Genomic DNA, 16,323 nt, shown 5'->3' on the forward strand with positions numbered 1-16,323 from the left:
CCCCAAATTTTACATTTTTACAAGGGCTAATAGGAGAAATACCACCCAAAATGTGTAACCCCATATTTTCTGAGTATGGAAATACCCCATCTATGGGCGTCATGTGCATTGTGGGCGCACTACAATGCTCAGAAGAGAAGGAGCCACATTTGCAAATTTTGCTGAAATGGGGGGGGGGGGGGGGGGGGCATGTCGCATTTAGGAAGATCCTATGATGCCATAACAGCAAAAAAAAAAATCACATGGCATACTATTTTGAAAACTACACCCTTCAAGCCACGTAACAAGGGGTCCAGTGAGCCTTAACATCTCACAGGTGCTTGATAAATGTTCATTAAGTGGGATGTGAAAAGGAAAAATTTTATTTTTTTTACACTAAAATGCTGGGGTTACCTCAAATTTTTTATTTTCACAAGCGGTAAAAGGAAAAAATGGCATTGTAAATGTGTAAATACATTTCTTTGGAATAAGGACATACCTCATATTTGGCCGTAAACAGCATGCACACCGGTCTCAGAGGTGCCGGAGATCAGTCAGGCTTCTTGAGCTTTATATTTCTCCTATGGAGGAGGAACAGTGGGACCCCCCTCAAGGGGCATTACATGGGGTAAATAACTGGGGTACACTAAATAACTAAAATGGGGTACAGTGGGACACAAAATCATGAAAAAGGTTATGTTCCCAGAATGATGACCCAGAGCATAGCCAAACTAAAAAATATGCCCACCCCAAACCCTATGCTCTGAATCATCATTCTGGGAATAACCTGTTGCCTCAAATGCGCACCCCGCTCAGGTGGAGAGAGAGCGCTGCACATTTGAGGCAACATAAAAAGTCCTCGATGATAGTGAGTCAGTGACCCATGACCCATTTTTGGAAGAAAATACCCCCAGTTTTTTTTTTTTTTATGAAACATTTTTTTGGGCAATTTAGTGGTTTTATGGTGTTAAATTGGCAATGTACTCTGGACTTGGTACATTGGGGTCAAATTATGGGAAATTAAAATAAATAGGGAAAATTTAGGACTGCATGGAAGTGTGATACCCCCTGAAGCAGTTTTTAATGCAGAAGACCGGCTGATCGGGGCAAGTGTCACATTGAGCGGTGGTGTCCTTCCCTATCCCCCTCTTGTGACATACTCTGCATCTTTTCTGGGATCGTCCCTTCTTTCCAGTGTGGGGGACTTCACCTGGAAAGTGTTGGCCTGGGACGATCAGGGCACCTTTAACTCCAGTTCCTTCGGAACTCCGACCTGCTCTTTCCCGGTCGCCAAAGATCAGGACCTTTAGGACTTCTTCTTGGAACTGGAGGAATGTCTCTGTGTTGCCAGCGTACTGGGACAGTACAAGAGCTGTACATGGCAACCTGGACCATATAGACCGCAACTTTTTTGTACCATGCCCGTGTTTTCCGCATGGCCATGTATGGCTTGAGAACTTGATCAGTAAGATCAACTCCCCCATTATACCGATTGCAGTCCAGAATACAATCGGGCTTGATGACCGATGTTGTGGTACCTCACACAGGAACAGGTGAGCTGTCGTTACCATGAATAGTGGTCTGCATAAGGACATCCCTCTTATACCTGACCAGCAACAGGTTTTCATGGGTAAGGGCACGGGACTCACCCTTGGGCATAGGTGTCTGGATCAAATTTAGAGGGAAGCCTCTCTGGTTTTTCCGCACGGGCCCACAAGCAGACGTGGATCTGGCGGCAAGGGATGTGATGCTGGTATAAAAGTTGTCCACATACACATGGTAACCTATATCCTGCAATGGGTGCACAAGCTCCCAAACGATTTTCCCCCTAACACCCAGAGTGGGGGAATAATCTGGGGGTTCAATACGGGAATCTCGTCCCTCATACACTCTAAACTTGTATGTGTACCCAGAGGTACTCTCACAAAGTTTATAAAGCTTCACGCCATACCGCGCCCGCTTCGAGGGAATATACTGGCAGACGATGAGTCTCCCCTTCAAACTGATAAGAGACTCATCTACCAAGAGCTCCCTGAGCTGTACGTAGGGCTCCAGAAATTTGGCCCCAAAGTGATCCATGACCGGCCTCACTTTGTAAAGCCGTTCATAGGTGGGATCACTTCGTGGTGGACATGCCTCATTATCTTCATAATGAAGGCATTTCCGAATGGCCTCGAACCGCTTCCGTGTCATGGCCATACTGTAAAGCGGGGTCTTGAATAGGATGTCCCTGCTCCATTACTGCCTGACACTTGACTTTTGTGTGTGTGTGTGTGGGGGGGAGCATGTAGTGTTGTTTGTTTGGTGTAACTTTATCTATAACGGTGTGTGATTAAAAATCAAACTCCATTATATGGGGGGGAAAAAGGCAAATCACAGCACCCTGAACCCCTAATAGGGCCCGGGTCTCACTGAAAAAACAGCAGAGGACCCTTGGGGATCTATTAGGGGGTCGGGGGGGGGGACATTTTTTTTTAACTTTTTACCCTACCTTTCCCTGGGCTGTGTTCTTTCCCTGATCTATGGGGGGCTTCTTTTCTTCTGTGGGGGCTCCGATCTTGGCAGAGGGGGGGTCCCTGGCTTCCACCAGCAGCTTTGACCTCTGACTGAACTCAGCCAGCCACGGGAGCTGCTTTAACCCCTCCCCTGCCGGCTGCTAATGGCTGGACGATCCAGCCAATAGCAGCGATCCTTGGGGGGTGGCCACCTCCCCATAGATACAGTAGGTGATTCGGGTGTAACCTACACCCCCAATCACCATATATCTCCGGGTCAGTGGGTCACCCGTGACCCGCATAACCGGAAAAGACGCAAATCGCAAGTGTGAATTCACTTGCCGATCGTCGACATGCGGGGGGGGGTTGTCTAATGACTCCCCTAGGCATTTGCGCAGGGTGAATGCTGATCGATATCAGCAGTCACCTCAGTCCGATCCCTGACCGCTGCGCGGCAGGGACCAAAATTCCCGTAATTACCAGGGTCCTATGACGTACCGGTAGGGTATTTGTCCTGAAGAGGTTAATTATGAGCACCAACACTTTGACAAAAAAGACCGTTTTCTTCTGCCTACCTCATTCAGCTACTTTTTTGATCCTTCCAACTGCCTGAAGCCCCAAATCTGATGCCAATTTCCCCTTCTTTCACCCAACTCCGTCACCGGGTACTGGTATTAACCTCAACCACCCGACTCAACCAAAGTGTCCAAAGTGCACGGCAACGCCAACGTGTGGAGCTATAACTATGGTCTAGGACAATACATGTCCTTTACGACCCACTGGGTGAATGTGGTTCCTGCACAGCCACAACAGAAACCTGGACAGGTCACGCCGCTTCCGCCTCCACGCTCTCATGCTGCTGGTCCTGCAACAGTGTGTGACTCTGCCTCCTCATCCTCCACCGTGTCCCATAGTCACCCCAAGGAGATCTCGTCTTACCATGAAATATGTGGAGAGACTGACCTTTGTTAAGATTAATCAGGCATGGATCCTCCAGGATTTCCACCCACCAATGCCTGATGCATCAGAGTAGATTGACCATGGTGCCACACCAACACTTCACAAATATGGATAGTGCCAAAAAGATTTAAGGCACTGCTCCCTGTTACAAACATTACTCCACATGAGACCTTTTTTCACCCACCTTCATCACTGGGTACTGGTATTGCCATCCACTGCTCTGTCACCGGGTCACTTCCAGGACTCCTGATGCAGCTGCTGCAACCTTCAGGCTGTTTCATTCAGCCACCATAAATTCTCCTCATGCTTCAGCAAACTCATGGCTGTGCCATTCCGCCACTATGTGGTCTTCCCATGCTTCACTACCTCCAGGCTGTGCCATTCAGACACTATATGGTGTCATCATGCTTCAGCCAACTCTAGGCTGTGCCATTCAGCCAATATATGATCTCCTCATGCTTTATGCAACTCCAGGCTGTGCCATTCAGCCACTATATGGTCTCCTCATGCTTCAGCCACCTCCAGGCTGTGCCGTTCATCCACTATGGGGTCTCCTCATGCTTCATGCAACTCCAGGCTGTGCCATTCAGACACTATATGGTCTCCTCATGCCGCCACAAACTCCAGGCTGTTCCATTCAGCCACTATATGTTATATTCATGCTGCCGCCAACTCCAGGCTGTGCCATTCAGCCACTATATGGTCTCCTCATACTTCCACAAACTCCAGGCAGTCATTCAGCCACTATATGGTCTCCTCATGCTGATGCCACCTCCAAGCTCTGTCACTGTGCTGCCATGTGACATGTGACTCCTTGTTAAATTTGGTCCTTTGTACCCACACACCGGGGCCCGGGACACTAAAACTTGGTAGTGAAAATTTCTATTTCAAAATCCTCAATTTCAAATTCTAAAGCTTAAATGTAAAAATCTTGTGTGGTCTCCTCATGCTTCTGCCAACTCCAGGCTGTGCCTTTCAGACACGATATGGTCTCCTCATGCTTCAGCCAACTCCAGGCTGTGCCATTCAGACACTATATGGTCTCCTCATGCTTCAGCCAACCCCAGGTTGTACCATTCAGCCACTACATGGTCTCTTCATGATTCAGCCACTCCAGACTGTGTCATTAATTTCTAAATTAATCTTTTAATCTTAGGGATTGTGAAGCCCTAGTGTCTACTCATGCTGCTGCCATCTCCAGGCTGTGTCATTCAGCAACTATATGGTCTCATCATGCTGCCAAAACCTCCACACTGTATCATTCAGCCACTATATTGCCTCCTCATGCTGCCTACACCTCCACGCTGTGTCATTCAGCCACTATATGGTCTTCTCATGCTGCCAACACCTCCACGCTGTGTCATTCAGCCACTATATGTCCCCTCATGCTTCAGCCTCATCCAAGCTGTGTCATTCAGCCACTATATGGTCTCCTCATGCTGCCAACACCTCCACACTGTGTCAATCAGCCACTATATGGTGTCCTCATGCTGCCAACACCTCCACACTGTGTTATTCAGCCACTATATGGTCTCCTCATGCTGCCTACACCTCCACGCTGTGTCATTCAGCCACTATATGGTCTCTTCATGCTACCAAAAGCTCCACGCTGTCTCATTCGGCCACTATATGGTCTTCTCACGCTGCCAACACCTCCACGCTGTGTCATTCAGCCACTATATGTCTCCTCATGCTTTAGCCTCATCAAAGCAGTGTAATTCAGCCACTATATGGTCTCCTCATGCTGCCAAAACCTCCACGCTGTGTCATTCAGCCACTATATGGTGTCCTCATGCTGCCAACACCTCCAGCCGGTGTTATTCAGCCACTATATGGTCTCCTCATGCTGCCAACACCTCCACGCTGTGTCATTCAGCCACTAAATGGTCTCCTCATACTTGTGCCACCACCAGGCTCTGTCATTGTGTCGCTCTGCGGCAGTGATTCTAAAAGCGATGCCTGTAATCTGTATGTCATTCTGAATAACAGTATTATTTCACAACCCCAGCACACTCCATATGCATATTAGAATACAGCAAAGTGTTCTACACACCTATTGAGTTGGCCAGAAATAGCCATTTTAAAATTTAGATTTGCCTCGAATAAATTCGGATCAAACCAAATTTTTTTTTAAATTTGGCTAATCGGCCGAATCAAATTTTTCAAAAGTTAGCTCATCTCTAATGACAATATATATAAAAATTTAATTCAGGCAATAATTATTTGACAATAAAAATAGTTTACAATGATGTCCACAGGGGCAAAGGTGCATTTTGTTGACCCCTTCTCTGGCGAGATGTCATGGCTTAGCCTGGTTTGGCAGCACCCGAGGCAAGGCAGGGTACTGTGCATCCCCGGCCTGTAAATGTCAGAGAATGGGGATCCATCACAGCTTACCAGGGGCTTACACAGGATTTTCTCATGAGTTGGGGTTTAAAAACATGACAATGCCTTCATATTAGAACGACATATCCCTACTGCACTGACTAAATAATACCAGCATACTATTACTAAATCTAAATCACTATATGGAAACCAAAGTTCATAAAAATTAATGAGCATAAATATATCCATAAATAAAGTAAAGAATAGATTAAAAAGTAAAAATTGGATAGCTCTGGTTGATATATATAACCACATGGGTCAGGTCCTATGACATGCATGTTGCTTTATCATTATTTAGAATCTCTTGGAGAACTCTTATATTCCTATCAGAATAGGGGGAAATGCGTAGGGGTTTATTCGAGTTGTGTATAATTGAGAATTATTTTTATCTATTATGTAGAATATATTTAGATTCAGTCATTTACTTTTTGTTAGTGATGATACACCATAATTCAGGGTGTAAGTGACAATTGGGAATAGGGTTAACTATTGTAGTTCACATTGGGGGTGTTCTTTTTAGAAGTTAGGGACCAGACATAACTGCTAGTCTGTATTGTAGCCTTTATTGCTATATCTCAATGCAGATACTACACTTCTATACTTTTAGCACGGTGATAACAGCAAGATGTTTTGTTCAGATTCCCGGGGTTTGGAGTACCCCACTCCTTGGCTATCGATTATGATACTATTCTCTGGAGCATTACCCTCCACTAACTTATTCCATTTTATTTATTATTTACTATGTATTGATTCACGTTTTTTAATGCATATCTGAAATTTAAGATAAGGTATACCGTATTTATCGATGTATAACACACACTTTTTAGGCAAAAATTTTTAGCCTAAAGTCTATGTGCGTGTTATACGCCGATACACCCCCAGGAAAGGCAGGGGGAGAGAGGCCGTCGCTGCCCGCTTCTCTCCCCCTGCCTTTCCTGGGGTCTAGAGCCCTGCTGCCGGCCCTTCTCACCCCTTGACTATCGTTGCCGCTGCCCGTTCTGTCCCCCTGACTATCGGTGCCGGCGCCCCATTGCCGGCGCCGATAGCCAGGGGGAGAGAAGCGGCGCCGACAGCCAGGGGGAGAGAAGGGGCAGCAGCACCTTTTGCCGGGGTTGGGTCCGCGCTGCTGCAGGCCTCCGGCGTGCGTCCCCGGCGTCGTTGCTATGCGCTGCACGGCGCGGCGCATGACGTCAGTGCGCCGCACCGTGCATAGCAACGACGCAGGGGACGCACGCCGGAGGCCTGCAGCAGCACGGACCCGACCCCGGCAAAAGGTAATTATGCCACCGGGGATGGGGGGAGGCAACGGGGCAGCGGCGCCGGCAATGGGTGCCGCTGCCCCTTCTCTCCCCCTGGCTGTCGGTGCCGCTTCTCTCCCCCTGACTATCGGCGCCGGCAATGGGGCGCCGGCACCGATAGTCAGGGGGACAGAATGGGCAGCGGTGCCGATAGCCAGGGGGTGAGAAGGGCTGGCAGCAGGGCTCTAGACCCTAGCAAAGGCAGGGGGAGAGAAGCGGGCAGCGACGGCCTCTCTCCCCCTGCCTTTCCTGGGGGTGTATCGGGGTATACACGCGCACACACGCACCCTCATTTTACCGTGGATATTTGGGTAAAAAACTTTTTTACCCAAATATCCTTGGTAAAATGAGGGTGCGTGTTATAGGCCGTTTAAAAGGGTTATTTTTTTTCTTGATGAAACACACAACACCTGTTTCGCCCACGCATAGTTTTGTCCACATCTACCTAAATTTTCTATATTAATTCAAGGTTGTCTGATAACAGCTATGATGCTTCTATTGCATGTAAAGCTCTATTTTTACATGGTTAGTTGAGAATATATAAGCAGCACAAACCCTGTTTATGCTCCAATTATCACTATGGCATTTCTGTGGCTTCTGTCCTGCCTTGCCCTATTAGGGGGTAGCTATGGTAAGTAGCGTCATAGCTTTATTACAGTCTTTTATGGAGATGACTAGTTGATTAAATTGATATTTATTATTTACTTATTCCTCAGGCTGTGGTGTGCCAAGCATCAAGCCAATCGTTTCTGGTTATGCCAGGGTTGTGAATGGTGAGAATGCAGTTTCTGGTTCATGGCCATGGCAGGTGTCTCTGCAGGTACTGATTTCATATCCTATCCAATTTACTTGTTTTTACCTTATTAAAGTGTTGTAGAGAATGAACATGTACTGTATTAACTTGATACATGGTAATACATTCTTGACACTCTCCATACTCAGCACTTATGCCCATGTTATAGAGGAGGAGGAGCTGAGCAGATTTATGGTTTAATGAGAACAGTTCTAGAATAACTTGTAATGTATTCATTTAAATTCTGCCCTTTTTGGCCATGTAGTCAAGTGACCTGTCCTAATCTCTTTATATGCACAAGATATCTTGGAACTTTACTACAAAATGTATCAACCTACTCAGCTCCTCCTGCTCTATAACATGATGGCTGCAGGTTGGGCTGAATTTCGCTTTAACTGCCCTTAGACAGTAGAACTAATGATTTATTTCTCATTAAACATCAATTGAGGAAACTTTTACACATGTCCTTGTATATTGGGAAAGAGTAAATGTTAATGTAAAAGCTTTATGCTCTTTTTATTGATTTGATTACATATCTATAGGACAACACCGGATTCCACTTCTGCGGCGGTTCTCTGATCAACAGTCTCTGGGTCGTCACTGCTGCTCACTGTGGTGTCACGTAAGTCATGTATAACTTAGTTTACAGTATAGCAAGGAATCAATATAATACTGTCTATTGTCCATACCTAAATATTGTGACTAATTTTGCTATTATCAAGTGTGTTTGACATTGGAGAACTGGAGATCTCATGAATGTCCTATTACACAAGAAAACTTTTAGAAGATGCTAAAATAGTTGTTCATCTCTATAAACAGAACCTCCCACCGTGTCATTCTGGGTGAATATGACCGTTCCTCCAGTGCTGAGCCTATTCAGACCAAGACCATTTCTAGGGTAAGCAGAAAATGTAGAAATATGTTCTTTGAAATGTGTTTATTTAGCCTCATTTTATAAGAAGTGATTTTAAGACATATTCTTTGACAGGTCTTCAGACACCCCAGCTACAGCTCCTTCACCACTGCCAATGACATCACTCTTCTGAAGCTCAGCAGCGCCGCTTCTTTCAATAACCGTGTGGCTCCTGTGTGCATCGCTGCTAGTGCTGATGTATTCAATGGAGGAGAGAGATGTGTTACCACCGGATGGGGCTACGTCAATGCTGCAAGTAAGTATATGCTTAACAATACAGATGTTACAAATGTTATCCTGCAGGTCTATGTAGACCCACATTTGGCACAACTTGCAACCTAATGTAGCGAGGCATAACACAATCTCACTATGATCTCCATAATTCTGGAAAAGATATGTATATAGTGCTTAAATGTTGTTTTAACTCTTAGCACAAACAACCCCAAGCAAACTGCAGCAGGTGTCTCTGCCTCTTCTGAGCAATACCGAATGTCAGAGATACTGGGGAACCAAGATCCAGAACACCATGATCTGCGCTGGAGCATCTGGAGCTTCCTCCTGCATGGTATGGAATTACATATCTCTAGTCATGTCCTGTCTAATATCTACTTTAGTCACTTATTTGTAAATATTACAACTATAGCCAAAAATGTAATAGACAACAATAACATTTGAGATGTATTTTCGTTGTCTTCCTGAATCCTAGACCAACAGTATCAGTTTATTTATAATAAACATGTAATATGTATGGGTCAGTATCAGAGGAGGATCTCTGAGTCTTAACATATTTGGGTCTCCCATGCCTGTGTTTATGTTCAATGTAGCTATTGAATCTGACTACTCTGTGTACTAAGTCCATAAGTAGAACCCATTATGTAAGTATTAAAGGCGATAGAAATCCAACTTTCTTGCATTTTTATTTATACACATATTTACTTAGTTATACACTTATTTTGTTAACTCTAATTTTCAGGGTGACTCTGGTGGACCTCTTGTGTGCCAGAGAAATGGAGCTTGGACCTTGGCTGGTATTGTATCCTGGGGAAGTTCTACTTGCGCTACATCTTCTCCTGGAGTTTATGCTAGAGTTACAGTCCTTAGATCCTGGCTGGACCAGACCGTTGCTGCTAACTAAATACTTACTGTGGTTAATAAACTTTAATGTCAAATAAAAACTAGTTTCCTATTTCTTTATTTATCCTGTTATATTATAAGAAAAAATTATTTTGTTTTACTTAGTTAAACCAAAAGATTACCCATGTACATATACTAGCCAAAACATCAGGGCTTAATCACAACCACATATATTAGGTCTAATGTGAAAAAAAATTATCTTAAATAAATACCTACATAAGTCACAGCAGGCACGGTAATATTTGAATAATCAAAGCTTTATTAGGATATCACAATAAAAACAGTTAAAAAGGAATAGCAACAGACTACACCTGGCTGCTGCAAAGGAGGAAAAATGGCCAATAGTCTCAAATATACCAAGAAAGTTAAGGCACTACCAGCACTAATGACCACTTGCACATTAGTACCACATTGTTAGTACAAAAAACAATATTAATCAGTATAGAATGAGACAGCAAGATAATAAAAAAGCACCACAGGTGTTAAATAAATAAATTGTTTGCTGGGTCAGGTGGGGTATAGAGGAAGACAAGAAAACCTTACACAAAAAGCGAATATGGTCAAATCTACAAGTATCATAGCACACTTTACTTTGGTGACTGCTACTGAAGACCCACATCAAATTCCTCACATGAACGACCAGCAGACCAAGCAAGAGACCCTCAGTGACATACCCTCACAGTGAGCCAGCATCCCTACAAACACTTCACCATTATATGACTCCCCAATTTTCCCTTTTTTTGGAGATCATGGGTTGTTTATGTGTAGGCCTGGATGATAGAAGCAAAAGCAAGGGGGATGGCAGTGCTCGACTCATGGGAGTTGTAGTTGCCAGCGGACAGAAGGCAACGGTGGACTGGTGAGAGTTTAACCCGTTAACGACCATGGACGTCTATGCTCGTCCATGTGCCTTTAACGGGGTATGACGCTGGCTCCCAACTCAAGCCCCTGTCATGCCGGCTGGCATCCAGCTGATTCTTGTAGCTGGGGGCCGGCGTTAAAAACCGACACGCGGTGAGCGCCGCGGTCGGCTATTAACCCTTTAGATTGCCGGTGTCAAAGCTGACAGCAGCTTCTAAAGGTGCCTTTATCCCATCCCTGTTGGTCCAGTGTGGTGGATCGCCCCCCCCCCCCTGCATCACCTGTGGAGGTAGCCTGAGCGCTTACCTCTCCTTCTGTGCCGGCTCCTGTGCTCAGCATGATAAAGCCTGGCAGGACCAGGCTTTATCAACTGAGCGCAGAGCACACAGATCTGTATGAGCAATCAAATCATTCCTCCTTAAATTCCCCTAAGGGGACTAAAAGTGTAAAAAAAAAGCTTAAAAAAAAGTTTAAAAACACACACATTAACCCCTTCCTTATAAAAACTTTAAATCACTCCCCTTTTCCCAAATTCCATTAAAAAAAATATCTAAACATAGTAAAAATAAACATATGTGGTATCACCGTGTGCGTAAATGTCCGAATAATAAAAATATATCTTAAATTAAACTGCAAGGTCAATGGCATAAGCGCAAAAAAGTTTCAAAGTCCAAAATAGGGTATTTTTGGTCACTTTTTATACCAGAAAAAAATGGAATAAAAAGCGATAAAAAAGTCCAAAAAAAACAAAAATGGTACTGATTTAAACTTCAGATCACGGCACAAAAAATGAGCCTTCATACCACCCCGAACGCAGAAAAATAATAAAATTATAGGGGTCAGAAGAGGACAATTTTAAATGTCTAAATTTTCCTGCAACAAAAGTACCGTATATACTCGAGTATAAGCCGAGTTTTTCAGCACGATTTTTTGTGCTGAAAACACCCCCCTCGGCTTATACTCGAGTGAACTCTCCGCCCTCAGTGGTCTTCAACCTGCGGACCTCCAGATGTTTCAAAACTACAACTCCCAGCAAGCCCGGGCAGCCATTGGCTGTCCGGGCTTGCTGGGAGTTGTAGTTTTCAAACCTCTGGAGGTCCGCAGGTTGACGACCACTGCGGCCTTCGACATCATCCAGCCCCCCCCCTCTAACCCCCTTTAGTTTTGTACTCACCTCCGCTCGGCGGGGCGTTAGGGTGCACTGGTCCGGTGCTGCAGGACTGTCCGGGGGAGAGGTCGTCCGGTGGGATTGTGGTTCCGGGCTGCCATCTTCACCAGGGGGGCCTCTTCTCAGCGCTTCGGGCCCGGCCCTGGAATAGTCACGTTGCCTTGATGACAACGCAGAGGGACGTTCATTATCAACGTCCCTCTGCTTCGTCGTCAAGGCAACGCCTCTATTTCGGGCCCGAAGAGGGGAAGATGGCAGCCCGGAACCACTATCCCTCCCCACCGGACAGTCCTGCAGCATCGGACCAGCGGAGCACCGTCCCGCCGAGCGGAGGTGAGTACAGAACTAAAGGGGGTCAGAGGGGGGGGGCTGGATGATGTCGAAGGCCGCCAATGGCTGCCCGAGCTTGCTGGGAGTTGTAGTTTTTAAACCTCTGGAGGTCCGCAGGTTGAAGACCACTGTATCAGACATTGACAAGCGGTGATGATGAAGGGGCGGGGGGGGCTGATGACATGGGGTGATGATGACAAGGGGATGATGAAGGGGGGTGGGATGATGACTAGAGGATGATGAAGGGGGGGATGATGACAAGAGGATGATGAAGGGAGGGATTATGGCAAGGGGATGATGAAGGGGGGGTGGGATGATGACAAGGGGATGATGAAGGGGTGGGGATGATGACAAGGGGATGATGAAGGGGGGTGTGGAATGATGACAAGGGGATGATGAAGGGGAGGGGATGATGACAAGGGGATGATGAAGGGGGGGTGTGGGATGATGACAAGGGGATGATGAAGGGGGGGGTGTGGGATGATGACAAGGGGATGATGAAGGGGGGGTGGGATGATGACAAGGGGATGATGAAGGGGGGTGGGATGATGACAAGGGGATGATGAAGGGGGGTAGGATGATGACAAGGGGATGATGAAGGGGGGTGTGGGATGATGACAAGGGGATGATGAAGGGGGGGTGGGATGATGACAAAGGGATGATGAAGGGGGGGGATGATGACAAGGAGATGATGAAGGGGGTGTGGGATGATGACAAGGGGATGATGAAGGGGGGGGTGTGGAATGATGACAAGGGGATGATGAAGGGGGGTGTGGGATGATGACAAGGGGATGATGAAAGGGGTGGATGGGATGATGACAAGGGGATGATGAAGGGGGGTGGGATGATGACAAGGGGATGATGAAGGGGGGGTGGGATGATGACAAGGGGATGATGAAGGGGGGGTGGTATGATGACAAGGGGATGATGAAGGGGGGTGTGGGATGATGACAAGGGGATGATGAAGGGGGGTGGAATGATGACAAGGGGATGATGAAGGGGGGGGTGGGATGATGACAAGAGGATGATGAAGGGGGTGTGTGGGATGATGACCAGGGGATGATGACAAGGGGATGATGACAAGGGATGATGACAGGCGGGGATGATGAAGGGGGGATGATGACAGGGTGATGATGATGAGGGTGTTAATGACGGGGGTCTGGATGGTGACAGGGGGGGATGATGTATTTCCCACCCTAGGCTTATATTCGAGTCAATAACTTTTCCTGGGATTTTGGGGTGAAATTAGGGGCCTCGGCTCAAATTCGGGTCGGCTTATACTCGAGTACATATGGTACAACAAAATCAAACCTATATAAGTAGGGTATCATTTTAATGGACCTACAGAATAAAGATAAAGTGTCATTTTTACAGAAGAATTTACTGCGTAGAAACGGAAGCCCCCAAAATGTACAAAATTGTGTTTTTTCTTCAATTTTGTTGCACAATGATTTTTTTCCCTTTTCGCCGTCGATTTTTTGGTAAAATCTGATGTCATTACAAAGTAGAATTGGTGGAGCAAAAAAAATAAGCCCTCATATGGATTTTTAGGTGCAAAATTGAAAGGGTTATGATTTTTAAAAGGTAAGGAGGAAAAAATGAAAGTGCAAAAACAGAAAAACGCTTTGTCCTTAAGGGGTTAAGTAGCCAGCAGACAGTAGGTGTTACGCCGAGCGCTCCGGGTTCCCGCTCCTCCCCGGAGCGCTCGCTTCTCCCCCTCCGCTGCAGCGCTCCGGTCACGTCCTCTGACCCGGGGCGCTGCGATCCTGCTGCCAGCCGGGATGCGATTCGCGATGCGGGTAGCGCCCGCTCGCGATGCGCACCCCGGCTCCCCTACCTGACTCGCTCCCCGTCTGTTCTGTCCCGGCGCGCGCGGCCCCGCTCCCTAGGGCGCGCGCGCGCCGGGTCTCTGCGATTTAAAGGGCCACTGCGCCGCTGATTGGCGCAGTGGTTCCAATTAGGGTTATCACCTGTGCACTTCCCTATATTACCTCACTTCCCTTGCACTCCCTTGCCGGATCTTGTTGCCTTAGTGCCAGTGAAAGCGTTCCTTGTGTGTCCCTTGCCAGTGTTTCCAGACCTTCTGCCGTTGCCCCTGACTACGATCCTTGCTGCCTGCCCCGACCTTCTGCTACGTCCGACCTTGCTTCTGCCTCCTCCCTTGTACCGCGCCTATCTTCAGCAGCCAGAGAGGTGAGCCGTTGCTAGTGGATACGACCTGGTCACTACCGCCGCAGCAAGACCATCCCGCTTTGCGGCGGGCTCTGGTGAATACCAGTAGTGGCTTAGAACCGGTCCACTAGCACGGTCCTCGCCAATCCCTCTCTGGCACAGAGGGTCCACTACCTGCCAGCCGGCATCGTGACAGTAGATCCGGCCATGGATCCCGCTGAAGTTCCTCTGCCAGTTGTCGCTGACCTCACCACGGTGGTCGCCCAGCAGTCACAACAGATTGCGCTACAAGGCCAACAGCTGTCTCAACTGACCGTTATGCTACAACAGTTGCTACCACAGCTTCAGCAGTCATCTCCTCCGCCAGCTCCTGCACCTCCTCCGCAGCGAGTGGCCGCTCCTGGGATACGCTTATCCTTGCCGGATAAATTTGATGGGGACTCTAAGTTTTGCCGTGGCTTCCTTTCCCAATGTTCCCTGCATCTGGAGATGATGTCGGACCTGTTTCCCACTGAAAGGTCTAAGGTGGCTTTCGTAGTCAGTCTTCTGTCCGGAAAAGCCCTGTCATGGGCCACACCGCTCTGGGACCGCAATGACCCCGTCACTGCCTCTGTACACTCCTTCTTCTCGGAAATCCGAAGTGTCTTTGAGGAACCTGCCCGAGCCTCTTCTGCTGAGACTGCCCTGTTGAACCTGGTCCAGGGTAATTCTTCCGTTGGCGAGTATGCCGTACAATTCCGTACACTTGCTTCAGAATTGTCCTGGAATAATGAGGCCCTCTGCGCGACCTTCAAAAAAGGCCTATCCAGCAACATTAAAGATGTTCTGGCCGCACGAGAAATTCCTGCTAATCTACATGAACTTATTCACCTAGCCACTCGCATTGACATGCGTTTTTCTGAAAGGCGTCAGGAACTCCGTCAAGATATGGACTCTGTTCGCACGAGGCGTTTCGTCTCCTCGGCTCCTCTCTCCTCTGGTACCCTGCAATCTGTTCCTGTGCCTCCCGCCGTGGAGGCTATGCAGGTCGACCGGTCTCGCCTGACACCTCAAGAGAGGACACGACGCCGTATGGAGAACCTCTGCCTGTACTGTGCTAGTACCGAACACTTCCTGAGGGATTGTCCTATCCGTCCTCCCCGCCTGGAAAGACGTACGCTGACTCCGCACAAAGGTGAGACAGTCCTTGATGTCTACTCTGCTTCTCCACGTCTTACTGTGCCTGTGCGGATGTCTGCCTCTGCCTTCTCCTTCTCTACAGTGGCCTTCTTGGACTCTGGATCTGCAGGAAATTTTATTTTGGCCTCTCTCGTCAACAGGTTCAACATCCCAGTGACCAGTCTCGCCAGACCCCTCTACATCAATTGTGTAAATAATGAAAGATTGGACTGTGCCATACGTTTCCGCACGGAGCCCCTTCTTATGAGCATCGGATCTCATCATGAGAGGATTGAACTTTTGGTCCTCCCCAATTGCACCTCGGAGATTCTCCTTGGACTTCCCTGGCTTCAACTTCATTCCCCAACCCTGGATTGGTCCACTGGGGAGATCAAGAGTTGGGGGTCCTCTTGTTCCAAGAACTGTCTAAAACCGGTTCCCAATAACCCTTGCCGTAACTCTGTGGTTCCTCCAGTAACCGGTCTCCCTAAGGCCTATATGGACTTCGCGGATGTTTTCTGCAAAAAACAAGCTGAGACTCTACCTCCTCACAGGCCTTATGATTGCCCTATCGACCTCCTCCCGGGTACTACTCCACCCCGGGGCAGAATTTATCCTCTCTCTGCCCCAGAGACTCTTGCCATGTCCGAATACGTCCAGGAGAATCTAAAAAAGGG

General features: G+C 47.4%; 1 protein-coding gene across 1 annotated transcript; it reads left to right on the forward strand.

Moving 5' to 3' along the window:
- Positions 1 to 7,696: 7,696 nt before the first annotated feature.
- LOC130277769 (chymotrypsinogen A-like) lies at positions 7,697 to 9,966 on the forward strand. The gene is made up of 7 exons (XM_056528517.1): positions 7,697 to 7,748; positions 7,834 to 7,937; positions 8,453 to 8,532; positions 8,730 to 8,808; positions 8,899 to 9,079; positions 9,255 to 9,388; positions 9,797 to 9,966. Exons 1-7 carry the CDS (start codon positions 7,697 to 7,699, stop codon positions 9,956 to 9,958), a joined length of 792 nt encoding a protein of 263 aa, XP_056384492.1. The 3' UTR covers positions 9,959 to 9,966.
- The last annotated feature ends 6,357 nt before the right edge of the window (positions 9,967 to 16,323 follow it).

This window comes from Hyla sarda, chromosome 6, assembly GCF_029499605.1.
Source record: "Hyla sarda isolate aHylSar1 chromosome 6, aHylSar1.hap1, whole genome shotgun sequence".
Lineage (NCBI taxonomy): Eukaryota > Metazoa > Chordata > Amphibia > Anura > Hylidae > Hyla > Hyla sarda.

Excerpts from the sequence above, each read along its gene's own strand:
- LOC130277769 (XM_056528517.1), top strand. The coding sequence starts at position 7,697 with ATGGCATTTCTGTGGCTTCTGTCCTGCCTTGCCCTATTAGGGGGTAGC. Across the intron at positions 8,533-8,729 it reads GCTGCTCACTGTGGTGTCAC|AACCTCCCACCGTGTCATTC; the intron begins GTAAGTCATGTA and ends CTCTATAAACAG. Across the intron at positions 8,809-8,898 it reads AGACCAAGACCATTTCTAGG|GTCTTCAGACACCCCAGCTA; the intron begins GTAAGCAGAAAA and ends ATTCTTTGACAG.